This window comes from Lethenteron reissneri, chromosome 44, assembly GCF_015708825.2.
Source record: "Lethenteron reissneri isolate LAM-NWPU_2019-01 chromosome 44, ASM1570882v1, whole genome shotgun sequence".
Classification (NCBI taxonomy): Eukaryota; Metazoa; Chordata; class Hyperoartia; order Petromyzontiformes; family Petromyzontidae; genus Lethenteron; species Lethenteron reissneri.
Genome location: NC_083822.1, coordinates 1502790 through 1517271, shown reverse-complemented (window position 1 = coordinate 1517271; position 14482 = coordinate 1502790). Strand labels below are relative to the sequence as shown.

Genomic DNA, 14482 nt, shown 5'->3' with positions numbered 1-14482 from the left:
ATACCAGGTTACATTGTACGTTCTGTTTTCTGTGCTCAACAATGTCATTCTCCGAATCTTCGTGAATAATTAACGTGTGTGTGTGTGCGCACGTGTACGAGAGGCTAACGCGCGTGGGGGGGCCTGCAGTCCTTCGAGTCGGTCGTATCACCGATTAGCATGGTTGGCCACGTGCGGTGCGAAAGAAGTTCAATGTACTTGCGTGTATCGCCCTTGTGGCATGCCGTGTTGAAATCTGGTTTTCACCGGCAATGCACGGCAGTGCTATGAAGCCAAGGGCATTCAAATATGTGTTTACAATCGGCAGAAATGAACACTCGCATACCGTGTCCTCAAGTGTGCCCCCTTTTCCATGAGGTATGTGGCTCTCCTCGCGGTCCCACTGAAGTTTGCCTGCACTGCCAGACGTTGTGGGGCACATGTAAACGCATTTGGCGGTATGCACCGGCGGTGGTACGCTGCATAAATAAATAAAGCACCCAATAATAATTTATTTTCCCGCGATTGCCAAACCCCCCCCACCGCTCCGGTCAGAAAGTCTTCCGGTGGTGGTGGTGCTGCGCTCAAAATCGGTTCTCGTGATGTCGAAGAAGTCGCAAGATGAATGTTTACATGAGCGGCTGTAACACGAAGCTTTTTGTCTCGTTTTGTCGTTGAGCGTGAAGATAACGGTTGCTACGTGGGCCAGCTGTGAATCGCTGTGCGTTGCGTGTTTTTTTTACGTGCGTGTCGTAAGCGTACCCAGAATTGAACCGTAGAGCTGATGCGTTGCTCCTCGTCGGGTCGTGATTGAGAATGGACGTTGACAGAATCTAGAAACGTACCAGGGGTTGGCGTTCCTGAAATTTATATCTTTCTAAATAGGGCCTTTGCATTAATAATCGTCACTGAATAGATAATCGTCACTTGTGTTGGCCATGAGCGGGAATTGAACTTGGGTCACCGGGTTTGTAGCGCAGCGCGCTAACCACTACACCACCACTCCACACGCACTCGCACACACGCACGCACTCGCACACACTCGCACACAGAGACGACAGCTGACGGTCTGCCTCTGCTGCTGTGCACACACAGGATGAGACCGGAGCGTTCCTGCTCGACCGAGACCCGGCCTACTTCAGCACCATCCTCAACTACCTGCGGCACGGGAAGCTCATCCTCAACAAGCACCTCACGGAGGAGGGTGAGCCGTCACGATCATCGTCGCTCACGCGCTCACTCGCTCACACGCTCACACGCTCACGTACTCGTGTTATGACGCGCTCACATGCTCAAATGCTGACGCGCTAACACGACAAAATTATTCGGCTCCGCTTGCTTCACCACTGCCACACTCCGATCATCTCCCCTCTCAGGCCTCAGAGCAAAGGGGTGGACATTTCAATGGTGCCACGGTGTCTGAGATGTTAACTCCCTCGTTTGGTATGAAGGAGGTCGTGGGTTCAATCCCCCGACCCCTAACGCCTGCTGTGTATGTGGAGTTTGCGGTGTCTCTCCCCGTGGTCGCGTGGATTTTTCTCCAGTTTTTCCCTTAAGTTTAGAATCAGCATCACGTGATTAGAGTATTTGGCTGCTGCCGTAAATGTTCACGTGACAAGCCACTTCGTAGAGCTATCATTTGTGATAGCCAGGTTGCTTCTGAAAATGAGCTGCTACATGGCTCAGTGGGCCTTACCCTGGTAAAATGAAAAATGGTTTAGTTTTATTTCGGTAGAGATTGTTACCTTGTGTGAACTGGAGGTAAATTATTAATAATTTTTATATAATTTAGATTTAATGGATACCCTCATAAAACAAGACAGGGGAATATCCAAGTAAAATATCTTAATTCAACAAAATAAGAACTGCAATGTCTTCCAGTCTAAAATTTCCAAATGAGCGCCATCGTCTATTTATCGGCACAAAGACGACATGGCCAAGAGCGGTGTGTTGCTGGCACTCGGTTGGCTTCATCGCGCTGATTTGCCAACAACGACATTTCCTGTCCATCGTTTTTTTTCCCCCTCGACTATTTTCCAATTTGCATCAGATTGTGCAAGGCCGAGTGCGGCGATGGCATCAGTGCCACTACCTTGCATCGGTGGATGGTCACATCTCCACACCAAGAGATCTGTGCCCAGACAACAATGGATATCTACTGTAATTTATATGACTACATTAACCCACCCCTTCTGGTCTTCACACCTGATTGGCTCACAGCTACGACATTACATTTATTACCCCCACCTCTATTTAAGACCAAAACAGGAGGAGGATTTATCCACAACTCTGGCTGTCGCCCGATGATGCTGGTTGTTGTTGTAATTACTGGCGAAACGTCACGGTTCTCGTGAATTGTAATGTTGTAGTGGGTTTACTCTCCCAACACACAACTGGTGTGATGAACTAGTAACGAATTAGCCTGTTTGTTTACGTGAATAACCGGTTGTGTCGGGTGGTAGCGGGTTTAACGACATTCATATTTACGCGATCTTACCCGGCAAACCTCGATTATGGATAATATTGGTCTCGAAAGCCTACTACTACTATGTGTTAAACAGATTTGTACCCTGTAAGCCTGTCCACCTTGTGTTTGTGCTCACCACTAAGACAGGTCAGAGGATCAGGTCGTTAAATAAATAACATTTCCAACTTTTTATTTCGCAGACATTTTTACGAAAGTCAAATCTTCATTGGGGCCAGGTCACTTTTCAAAAGAGAACTAGATATCTCAGTGGGGCCTTACCAAGTAGAATAAAATAAAAAGTTTAAATAGTTTTAGTTGAGCACTGTGCAAGCTGCAACCACTCAGATCCTGGACTCACATCCAGGCAGCCGCACCCTCTGCTGAAACCAGGTTGTCAGGTGGAACCAGGTTGTGGGCTCTATCCAGTCGCCAATTAACCCTTTTCCCGTTCCAAGACATCTGCAAGTCGCAGGGCGTGGTGGTGTCTCGTTAATGGCTGAATCTCGGAACGCGTAAGCAGCTCTGTGTTAATTTTATTTAGAGAGCCGTCGTCGCACCATTGTTTTTAAAGACGTACCGCCGCACTCTACGATAGCCGGCGCCAAAACTGTGCCGCACACCTTCCCCCGCGTGGCCTTGTGGGAGCCTCGGTACTGATAAAGTTTTTTCATTTTTAGTTTTTCTTCCGGAATGGGAAAGGGTTAATAGACATACTAAAATATATATATATACACATCACGTGTACATAATCCATGGCCTGCCACATGACCTGACTGCCCTCCTCACAACTCCGCCAACCGCCAAGGCACTCAGGGCCTCCCTCACTCCTCAACTCGCCCGTTGTCCCCCTAACCTTAGATTGTCCTCTGTTTTGATGACGTTACACTCTGCACGGACGCGGGGCTCTCTCTCACTTCGCAAGTCGTGCGGGGCAGGGCCCAGGGAGCACGCTCCTCGTGCTCATGGCTGCAGAGGTTTGCAGTTCAAACCCGGCAGGATGCCCCGGTTACTACTACTGCGCACATGCGTGTGTGCATTACCCGTGCAACGCTACGTGCCGTCTGCTTTTGCAGTGGACTTGGCAGATCCCCCCAGGGTCAATCGAAAAAAGGGAGGCCTTTGTGTGCCGACGCCACGGTCAACATATGAAAAATTCTAAAAACGACACGCAAATTAATCTCACTTGGGTTCGCACGGAGAGCGACATCGCCCCCTGCTGTGAAATCGTCGCAGGACGCGTCCGTGATACGGCGCCTTCTTGCTCGCCTTGCGCAAAAAGAATGAAGCAAAATTAACAAGTGCGATAAATGGTCGTTGTAGTTTGTTGTTGCTGCTGTTGCTGAGGGTGTGTGGCTGGGCGGTGTTGCGGCTGATGTATTGTTTGCTCCAATCATCTCAGTCAGGCAACCCATGGTCACCCGGTTATGTTTCTGTGACCTGTCAGCGGCAGGCCTCTTAACGCTTCACGTACCCTCTAACGCTTCACAGCACTTCAAGTAGCCTCCATGGCACAAGCGCCATGGTGACGTTACCGCCATTGAGTGGTGAACGACAGTTGTCGTTGTCCCTGTTGTCGTTGTCTTCGTTGTTGTAGTTGTCATCGTTGTTGTCGTAGTCATTGTAGTCGTTATTGTTGTTGTTGTTGGCTACCCCGCAGGCGTTCTGGTGGAGGCGGAGTTCTACAACGTGGCGTCGCTAGTCTTGCTTGTGAAGGAGCAGATACGGGAGAGGAACAAGTTGGCCCAGGTACATGGCTCATGCCCTTCCAGGGGCCTTAACGACTCCGAGGTCGGCGTGTTTGTAAACCCTCTCTCCCCTCCTGCTTCCTGCCCCTCTGCTCCCTGCCCCCCTCCCTCCTGCTCCCTGCCCCCCTCCCTCCTGCTCCCTCCCTTCCTCTTGCGCGTAGCCACAAGGCTCTGCTCGTTGCACGGCGTCCCTGCAGTCTCTCGGCAATTCGGGGGTCGAATTTGGTGAACTTGGAGCACGCGGTAGCCTCTTTGTTGCAAGTTGCCGTCTGGCGGCAGGGGGGGGGAAGCGGACGGCAGCCACGTGCTTTACGTTTTAATACAACCATGGTAATCGATCAGGGTCGGCCCGCCGGATTGGAACCGCCAACTTCTGTGACGGGCCGTCTTATCGCCCGCCCCGTGGATTGTCGGCAGGATTCGAATCATGTCTTTTTTTTTTAACCGGTAAGTATGAAATGGGACCTTTTTGCCACTATCAAAGTATGAAAACATAGGAATAGGTTTTATCACGTATCAGATCATGGGGAACATTTGTGATCGATCGCGGATATGTCGGCGAGTTTGTCATCGCTCACTTTCCTGCATTGAGATCGGTGAAGCAATGGCAGCCACAGGAGGAAGCATGACGGGAGAAGCCCAACCCATTGCAGAGGGGTGGCACGGTGAGGTCGGCTCCTATGCAGGAGTGACGTGGGTTGTGGCAGGCAGAGCAAGAACACGAGTGCGATGACGTGCGGAGGGTTCATCCAGCAGTGGACAGATCACGGACGATCACGACGATGAACATTTTTTTGTTGCGGTTTTGGCGAGATAAATTACTCGCCGTTTTACTATTTGCGATTAATTATCGGCGCGCGCGTGTGTGGCTGCCAACGTACGAATAGTTTTGTGTGCGCGCGTGTTTATAGTGTCGTGGGCTATTGTAAGCAAACGTCTGCGTGGCTTCGTTTGGACGAGACCTCGTGGGAATTGTCTCGGTTTTTTTTCCTCGGCGCTGTGTTTAGAAAGGTGGAATCGTGGTGAACAGCAGCTTTTTCCTGTCAGGTGATGTTCTAGTGCATATGCGAGGGTTAAGACTACACTTGTGTTTACCAAACTTGTGTTTCCCAAATAAAATCAAGTTTGTGGCATATTCACGAGCCACAGATGAAAGGTGGTGTGGGTGGGTGGTTGGTGGGTGGGGAGGGAGGAAGGATTGTGACCAGATATTTGTGTGCAGTTTATCACCGTGTTGCTAAAAGTGGCTCTCCGCCTCTCCACGCCGACGAGGAGGAGGGGGGAGGGAGGGAATGTGGTACTCTCTCCCCCGTGTGCCCCATTTGAGGCTGTGCGACATTTCAAAACGTGTCGACCAAACGCCACGGGAGGGGGGGTGCATTGCAGTCGGTGCCCGCGGGGGAGCTGAGGATTTGGAGTCGCTGTCGCCATCAATCCGACTTTGTTTATTGCTCACTAAATATACCTTCTTAGATGAAGAAGAAGAAAGAACACGGATATCACTCGCTGCCTTCTCGCCCCGAGGGGGGAGTACATTCGCTCGCCTGCGTTTATCCGTAAACGCTTCTCCCCCCAGGGCCGCGGTTTAAGAACCTCGCAGTTGGACGCAGACACGGCAAGAGTTGTTCAGACTCCATTTAAAGTAGCTTTCCGATTTCACCGGAAAGGGAAACAACATTTAGGGTGTCAGCACATGGCCCTTCCATGTTCACCTTTACCACGAGCCTCTGTGCTGCTTTCTTTTATAATGGCTACCCGCTCCCAAATTTTTGTCAATTAGAAATACAGTTACACCGGTGCGATGTCTATTCGAGCAAAGGCTATGTGATTGACTATTGTTCACCGTACTTTTAGTGACGGGGGCAACAATCTGATCCCGCATGCTATTGGTGTCCGTGGTTATTGGAACGCTGCGGTGGCGAGATATTAACTACCTCACCTGGTATACGGGAGGTCGTGGGTTCGATCCCGACCCTGATGCCTGCTGTGTATTTGGAGTTGGCGTGTCTCTCTCTCTCTCCCCGTAGTCACGTGGATTTTTCTCCGGGTCCTCCGGTTTTTCCCTCCCCATTTAGAATCAACATCATGCATTTAGAATCAACATCACACATTTAAAGTATTTGGCTGCTATACATTTCCACGTGACAATCCGCTTCGTTGAGCTGTATAGCTCAGTGGGCCTGACCTGGTAAAATAAAAAATTGTTTAGCTTGATTGGGGGAAGCCATCGTGGCGTACACGTCGGGTTTCCAGTAGAAGCAAAGGTCCGGCTGAGCGGGTGACGTTGGTGCTGTGAGCCACGTTCCGTGGTTATTATTTTGCGTGGTCAGGGTGAGAGACCTCCAGAGAGCCAGGCGAGTGCAATCGTGGGGAAGAGCGGCAGAGAAATCAAGTGTTGTACGGTCTTATTTGTTCTCCTACAGCACAGCGCGGTGGTCGTTGCGTTCCCATGAAGAATACCGCGTTGTGGAAAAGCCGCGTTATGCCAGCAATCGTTGATTCAGTGGGACTTGAGCGGTTGAGGGGGTAGTAGTTTCGAAAACACCAACACGACTGACATTTTTCATGATAATTAGTGATTGTACCGTAGATTTTTTTACGTATTCTTTTATAATTACTGTGTTTTAGCTTGATAATATAATTCGTGAATTAAATAAAAACATGACAATGAGTGAAAAATGCATGTTACAGTGTTAGTCGCGAAGGCACCAAATAAAAATCGACAAAGCTAGACAAGTAACACTGAACAATGAAAAATAGATTGGTTGTGATTATAGCAGCACTACCATGTAAATAGGTGGGGTTGCGTCAAGTCAAACACAACTGCGAGTCGATTTCTAGCGAGTCAACAGTTTGGCATCGTCAAACTGTGACTCAGACGGGAGGGGAAGCAGCATGGGACTCGCAGTGTGGGGGCGATGGGCGTCCACGTGCTTGGGGCATTTACAGATTGACAAGCGGCGTGGGCTCGAGTCCCACGTCCCCTGTATGTAAGTACGTGTGTGTGTGTCTTTGGGTCTCGATTTTAGTAGTCTATGGGTCTCTGTGTGAGTCTCTCTGTGAGTATGGGTCTCTGTGTGAATCTATGGGTCTCTGTGTGAGTCTGGGTCTCGATATGAGTCGTCTATGGGTTTCTGTGTGAGTATGCCTCTGTGTGAGTCTACGGGTCTCGATATGAGTAGTATATGGGTCTTTGATACGAGTCGTATAGGGGTGTGTCTGTGGGTCTGTGTGAGTCTATGGGTCTCGATATGAGTCGTCTATGGGTCTTGATACGAGTAGTCTCGGGGTGAGCCGTTGGGTCTCCGTGTGAGTCTTTGTATGTAAACTGTTTGTTGAACTTCTTTCGCACCGCCATACATAGCCCAACCATGCTAATTAGGGTTGCGGGGCGAAGGACAGAACAAACTATGGGTCTCGGTTTGAGTTCTATGTGACTGTGCAAGTCTGTGTCTCAGTCTGAGTAGTCTATGTGATTGTGAGTCTGTGTGTGAGTGTAATCGGAGGTGCGGGCGAAGGACAGCGCCAAGTGAACGTACGACGCGCTCCCCCCGCCCCGTGTCCGCGTGCCGCCCCAGGGCTGCGTGAAGCACATCTACCGCGTGCTGCAGTGCAAGGAGGAGGAGCTCACGCAGATGGTCTCCACCATGTCAGACGGCTGGAAGTTTGAGCAGGTGAGAGACGACGACACCCCCCAGTAGAGCAACCTCGGGGTTTGTACACGTGTGTATGTTGAACTCCTTTTATTTTTTATGTATTATGTAGAACTTATTGTGTATGTATGTAGAACTTTTGCATACATGTGTGTACAACTTCTTGTGTATATATGTATCTAGAACTTATTGTGCATGTATGTACAGCTTATTGTGTATACATGTATGTAGAACTTCTTGTGTATGTGTGTAGAACTTTTGTGTGTGTATTTATGTGTGTGTGTATGTAGAACGTCTTATGTATGTATGTGGAACTTCTTTTGTTCGCAGAGGTTTGGGTTCGGATCCGGCGGTGTGGTGCGTGCCCCTGGTTTTACTACTGCCGAGGGCGCGCGTCGCCCTTCCAAATACGCGGTGGACGTATATAGATTTCCCCCCACCTCCCTTCTGGAACGTCCTTTTGCAAGAGTTAGGCCCATTGGTGCCAGCGTCATGGTCGTGAAGTTGCCAATTATTTTTTAAAAAATTACCTGGTGTAAGGACCCATTGAGCTGTGTAGCTCTTTTTCAGACGTGACCTGGCCATCACAAATGATAGCTCAATGAGGCTTATCCCGTGGACATGTATTGCAGCAAAATAACTCTCAACGGTCTCTTTGGTTCTTTCGGTAAAGTCACGTAGATGAAAAATAAAAATAATAATACATTTTTTAATTAAAATTTATTTTCATCTACATGACTTTACCGAAAGAACCAAAGAGTATGGATCCTTGCAATCATGAAAACTTCAAATCTAGAATTAACTCTAAACGTGTGACGTCGATTCTAAACATGGAGGGGAAAAACCGGAGGACCTGGAAAAAAATCCACTCGACCATGGGGAGAAAGAGAGAGAGAGCCATGCAAACTCTAAATATACAGCAGGCGAACCTCCGACCTCCTACATACCAGGCGGGGGAGTTAACATCTCCAAGCTAGAGCGGCGCCCCTTTGTTGGAGTTACGCGCACACAGCAACATCGCCACCGCTCCGGTGAAAACCGCTGCAGGGCCGCGTCTCCCAAACGCAGCCCCTTCCCCCCCCTCTTAGTGCCGCGCACTTGGAAGAATGTCACGGCTTGCCCCAAACGCGCTCGATTGTCACAGCTTAACGTCACACACACACCCATCTTCTTATCCGTAACCGCGCCCTCGTTGCAGCTCATCAGCATCGGGGCGCCGTATGGCTACGGTAGCAGCCAGCAAGCCGAGTTCCTGCTCATCGTGTCCCGCGAGGTCAAGTGGGAGGACAGTGGCCCCCAGTACAGCACACCGAGCAGCGAGGTGAGGCTGGTGTGTATCTCCCGGTCCGTCGTCTCCCGGTCCATCGTCTCCCGGTCCGTCGTCAGCCAGTTCGACAAGGCACTCGCTCTGTTTCCCTAGTCCACGGCCCCTTCGTCCTCAATTCCGAACAACCTTTCACTGCTGCTGCACCAAGCGGGGGTTCTGGCTGGAGCCTGCTGTTGCTCTCTCATCTGGGGCGGAGCGCAGCGTGAAGCAGTCCGGCCGATTGATGATCCAGGGCTCGCTCAGTCGCTCACTGGCGGCCAGTCGCCTGCTCATCGCTCTTCTATCGCTGCCGCCGTGGTTACTATCCCAGTGAACTTTGCTCGTTGATTGCTCCACCATTGTGTCGGGGACTTTGGGTCGACCGGACATCGACCGTTTGGTCTCTCATCCGCCACACTGAGTTCAATCACAGCCACTCTGCAGGTCGCATCACTTCTCTTACTGGCTTCGCACCGCTCCCCTTGCCTGCGAACGAGACGGGAAAACCAATGCAAGTTAGCCGTTAAAAATGAGAGATGTTACGAACGCGAAGCTGTGAGAAATCAAGAATCGCCTTCACTAACCTACTTCTGTTCCTCCCTTAAAACAACCTCCATCTCTTCTCCTCTAGCCCAGCATCATCATCCTACTCCCTACCCCCGAGCTACGACCAGGCCTACCCCAACCCCTATCACTACCTCTATTACTACCCCTACTCCAATCACTACCCCTACTCCAATCACTACCCCCATCCTAACTCCTATCACTACCCCATCCCTCATTAACCTCTCCCGCCTGTCCTAACCGTCACCACAGCTACACCGCCACGTTTAATAACGACCCCCACTCTATATCTCAACCACCATCATCTTGCGTACAATTTTACAATTGTTGTAAAGCCCCTCGGCACGAGAGTCAGAGACACCTGCGCGGGAATCTCGTCCCTGGGGCTGTAACGGCGCCAGGCATGGCGGCAGTGGAACGCAGGTGGCAGTTGGGGTGGGGGGGGAAGGCGGCCGAGGGGGCCTGAGTGACCCCCCCTCCAGCCTGCCCCACTTGTGGGGGAGAAGATTGCATTGCGTTAGGGTTGAGAGGGTTCAAGTTAAATTTCGATTTAAAGCTTTCGTGACTGCAGGGATTCATATTCTTGGTTCTTTCGGTAAAGTCACGTAGAAGGGAAATAATAAAGTAATAAAAGAACCAAATATATATAAAAACATTTATTATTTTAGTATTTCCCTTCTACGTGACTTTACCGAAAGAACCAAGAATATGAAGAGGGTTCAAGTTGATGTTGTCTTTTAACCCAGGTGAGAACGTAAGGCTATGTGGAGTAGAAGAGGAGGAGTCTCATTTGCAAGGGCGACGTGGGTTCCGGAAATGACAAAACGGCATATAGCGCGGCCGAGTTACAATGGTGACGCAATCAGCAAGCATGGCAAAACACCGAGCGTGCCGTAGAAGGAGTTGTGAAAACGGCAACACACGAAATGCCGTCAAAATATAAGGAGTAAGATACGTTCCGCGAAAATGTTGCTCGGTAAGCGAAAACCACCTCAAACAATCGTCGTTCTCCCATTGACTCACTCCTTGAGCGATGTTTCAGCCCCACAAATGTCCCACTCTTGAAGAACATTTTGTTTTTTAACGGGAGAAATACAAATTGGAATAAAGTAATAAAAATCAAATGTTAACACCTACCACACGCACGAAAAACCCCCAGTGTTAGCAGCAATTATCTAGCGTCGCCACCCACCCATTACAGTCCCCGCCACCCCCACATGATGAAACACACGGGCAAAGAGCACAGGATATTTATTCATTCGTCACGCACAGTCGGCGAAGGTCCGTTTGCGCCAAACGTGTGACCTCTTGCGACCAGTGTTCGCGTCAACCGCTCTGTTCCCGGACGCTGGCCGTGTCTCAAACGATTTGTTTGATCCACGGATCAGGGGGTGCCGAGGGGTGGTTGGGGGGGCGGGCGCGGGAGGGTGGTTGGAGGGGCCGGGTGCGGGGGGGGGGGTGCTTGGGGGGGTGTGCTGGCAACCCACCCCCTCGTGTGCCGTGCTGGCTTTCATAGGTGCCGCCCGCAAACAGCACTTACCACAAAGTCTATCATAGGATACCTCGGCAGCATCGCCCCTGACTGCGAAAGCTTGGCAGGATCCTCGTAGAAAATAAGAGTTGAGACTCGACGAGGCCCTACTGGGCACACGAGCGGAATAACAAAGTGGCGCTGTGCTGCTGCTGTGTTGTGGTGTCCGCACAGATGCTGCTGGAGCGCGGCTCGCGGAGGCTGTGAGTCCCGAGTCGCGCCACGCCCGCCGCTCCGTGGCGGAGCCGTCCCCGGGCACGTACAGCTCGTGGCCAGTTCTGCCTCCCGACCGCAAGGCACGCACCAGAGGGAGGCGCCCCCATCGCTCACTTCCCCCCCTCTACCGCACAAGTCGTATCTTCTATCTGGGGTCTTGGTTTTTTTCACCACGCGCACGCACGCACACACGCGCGCACGCGCGAGTACAATGTTTGTTTCCCGTCGTCGAATTCCCGCGTCACGAAATGCATACGCCAGTAGCTTCTGCCCGGTGATGCGCACGCGGCTCTCGGTAGCGCTTTTGGCGGCGGTGTGATGCGAGCGCTGCATGGGGGGGGGGGGGTTTGCATGACTGTGGAGCCGGCGGATCTTCCCCCCTGTGATCGTAATTTTGCTCTTGCAGTAGATTGAGATGGTGAAGGACCTCGGCAACCTCCTCGCACGCCCGGCTAGAGGGAAGTTTATTTTCTCCGTTATTCTCCACCCGTTCACTGCCTTAGCAAAAAAAAATAATTTTTTACTGGGAGCCGAGTGTTTAAATTGTTGAAGCGCGTTTATATTCGTTGAAAAGGCTTTTTTATTTTTGTTGCAACTGTAAAGAAGCCTCCGTATGAAACTTTTTGTAATGCTCTGCTTCGGAAGCAAAAATATGCAATGTGTACCAGGCGGCCCCCAAACGCTCTCACTCCGCGGCCGATTTCCCTACGCTGGAATCACGGTTGGTTCGCGAATCTGCCCGCCCGCCGAACGTTGTTTCTGCAACGACGACGACAACATCAAAAAGAACGGAAACAAAGGAATCAAAACAACAAGCAGAAGACTGCAGAAGACTGTTAATTTTTGGTGAGCAGCAGTGCCATATATATATATATATGCTCGCGATTTTGTGGGCGCACCTTTTGAACTCTGGTGTTTGTGTATTCAACTCGCATGCACCGATTCTGCTCGCTCCTAGGTGCTGCTGTGTGTCTGCACAATGGTGTTTTGAAGTTATCTCGGTCGGCAGAACACAATACCACCACCCCCTTTCCTGTACATAGAGGGACTTATCGCGTCATTTTCCCGGCACATATTCCCGTCGAGATGGCGCGCAGGCTAATTAATTCTGATCTGAGGGAAAACAAAGGGCTGATGTCTGCAGCAGAAAGTATGCAAATGAGGTAATGTACAGAGGCGCTTTTAGGAAATTTAAAAAGCAGTGTGGGAAAAATTGCTGCTTGTTCATCATCGTCATCGTTAAGCACTTACCACGAAAACGTGTAAACTACTCTCGTGTCATCTTTTTTCTCGGGATCGCGTCTCGCGAAGTTGCCCGTTCCTCGTGCGTCCGTTGCACCGGTGTGACATTTGTGGAGTAAAAACTTCTTCATCATCTGTCTGGCTTCGCTGCTGCCGTTGTAGATCAATCGCCACCCCCGTCCTGTGCGCGCGAGCTGGTTGTGTTCTAGACCGCCAGGGGCATCTGGCAACCGGGGTGACAACGTCCGGGCTGGGCTGGGCCCCCAACGTCTTTGAGTTTGCGGCCTCCCGTTGGGATTCTGTTCACTCGGCCACACCGAGGCATCGAGCCACGGAGCTGCTGTGCGCCCGGCACCTCTATGCAGAGCGCTCGTTGCTCAGAGCAGCTCTCGCTCTCTGCTCTCACTCGCCACGGCAGCGTGGGGTTGAGTGGGGGCGGCTGTGGATGCCGTGCCTTCCCTTGTGAGCCCACGCCACACAGCCACACAACAAAGTCCCGACAGCCCGTTTGTATCCGACTCAAAAAGTGCTCAGGAACCGATTTTTTTTTTACGTTTTGACGCAAGGCTTTGAGGAGTTTGAAACGGCTTAACCGGGTAGACTCCATCTGCCGCCATCTGAAATTGTTTTGAGGGCTACGAAAGCGATGGGTTGTGAGTGAGGGGGGCGGTGTGTGTGGGGGGGGGTGCCGATATTGACTCGCCGTGGACCTGTTCACCGACCTGTGTGGGGGGGATGTGTGTGGGGCGCGGTTGTGTAGCTGTTAGTGCGCTGCACTACGAACCTGGCGAACCGAGTTTGATTCCCGCTCACGGCCAACGCCAGTGACGATGATCTGAACCGGTCCTTGGCCTCCCCTAGGTCGACTCAGCCTCAAATGAGTACCTGGTGCGGTGTGTAACCATCGCCACTGGGGAGACAAAGGCAGCCGGGCGTGGTGCTGGCCACGCACCCCCTTGTGTGCCTTGTCTGCCTTTCTAGGTGCTCGCTAACAGCACTTGCCCCTACAGTCTGTTATGGCTACACGGGGGATATTTGTCTTTGGGGTGTGTTTGGGGGGGTGTGTGTGGGGTGTGTGTGCTGGGTGCCTTGCAGCTTCCCCTCCACCGCCTTCCTGTTTGTGTCATCCGAGTCGTGCCTTTTCCTTGTCACCTTATTGTTGTTTTTGTTGTGACCGTGCAGAGAAGTGGCGGCAGTCTGGTCGTTTGTTCCTGGGCTTGGGTTTGTTTCGAAAGTCTTCGGCTTCGTTTGTTTTGAATTTTAGCGACGGCTGGAACTGGAGAGTGATCAGTGTTGATGTGCGTGGATCTGATGGAAATTATATTGCAGAGGAAAAAGTGTGGTGCTGGTGGTGGTGGTGATGGCGGTTGTGGTGGGGTAAAAGAGCGATGGAACCAACACTCGTCACCTTCATGTGGACAGTGCTACCTGTAATATAACCCGCTCTCCTCCGCCACCTCCCCGATGGTTACAAATCTCCAGAAACGGGCGCTGCGGAAGTTCAGCGGAGCAATTGGGCCCGGGCTCTTGTCGGATCCACCCGACGCAGCACGGCGCGCCACCGGGTACCGCGCGACGTTCCGGCAGCACCACCACGTGTCGTGCGGCGACTGCTTACAAAGAGGCGGCGCTCCGTCAATTGCCGAGCCCGCCCAGCTGTGTTTGGGCGGCTTCCGATGGGGAACCGTGCCAAGAATGAAAAAGCCTCGACTTGGCTCAGCAGTCAGCCCGTGGCTTAGTACAGAACCATCCGTGTAGACTTTAAAGAGTGATCGCGCC

The 14482-nt window shown here is 51.5% G+C and overlaps 1 protein-coding gene across 1 annotated transcript in view; it reads left to right on the top strand.

Moving 5' to 3' along the window:
* Positions 1 to 13377, top strand: part of LOC133353438 (BTB/POZ domain-containing protein KCTD2-like) — a 41253-nt gene extending 27876 nt beyond the window's left edge. Inside the window, exons 4-8 of the mRNA XM_061569702.1 lie at positions 1075 to 1183; positions 4104 to 4192; positions 7770 to 7865; positions 9043 to 9165; positions 11420 to 13377. Of these exons, the coding sequence (XP_061425686.1) occupies positions 1075 to 1183; positions 4104 to 4192; positions 7770 to 7865; positions 9043 to 9165; positions 11420 to 11452 (450 nt within the window). The 3' untranslated portion in view covers positions 11453 to 13377. The remainder of the gene's footprint in view (positions 1 to 1074; positions 1184 to 4103; positions 4193 to 7769; positions 7866 to 9042; positions 9166 to 11419) is intronic.
* The last annotated feature ends 1105 nt before the right edge of the window (positions 13378 to 14482 follow it).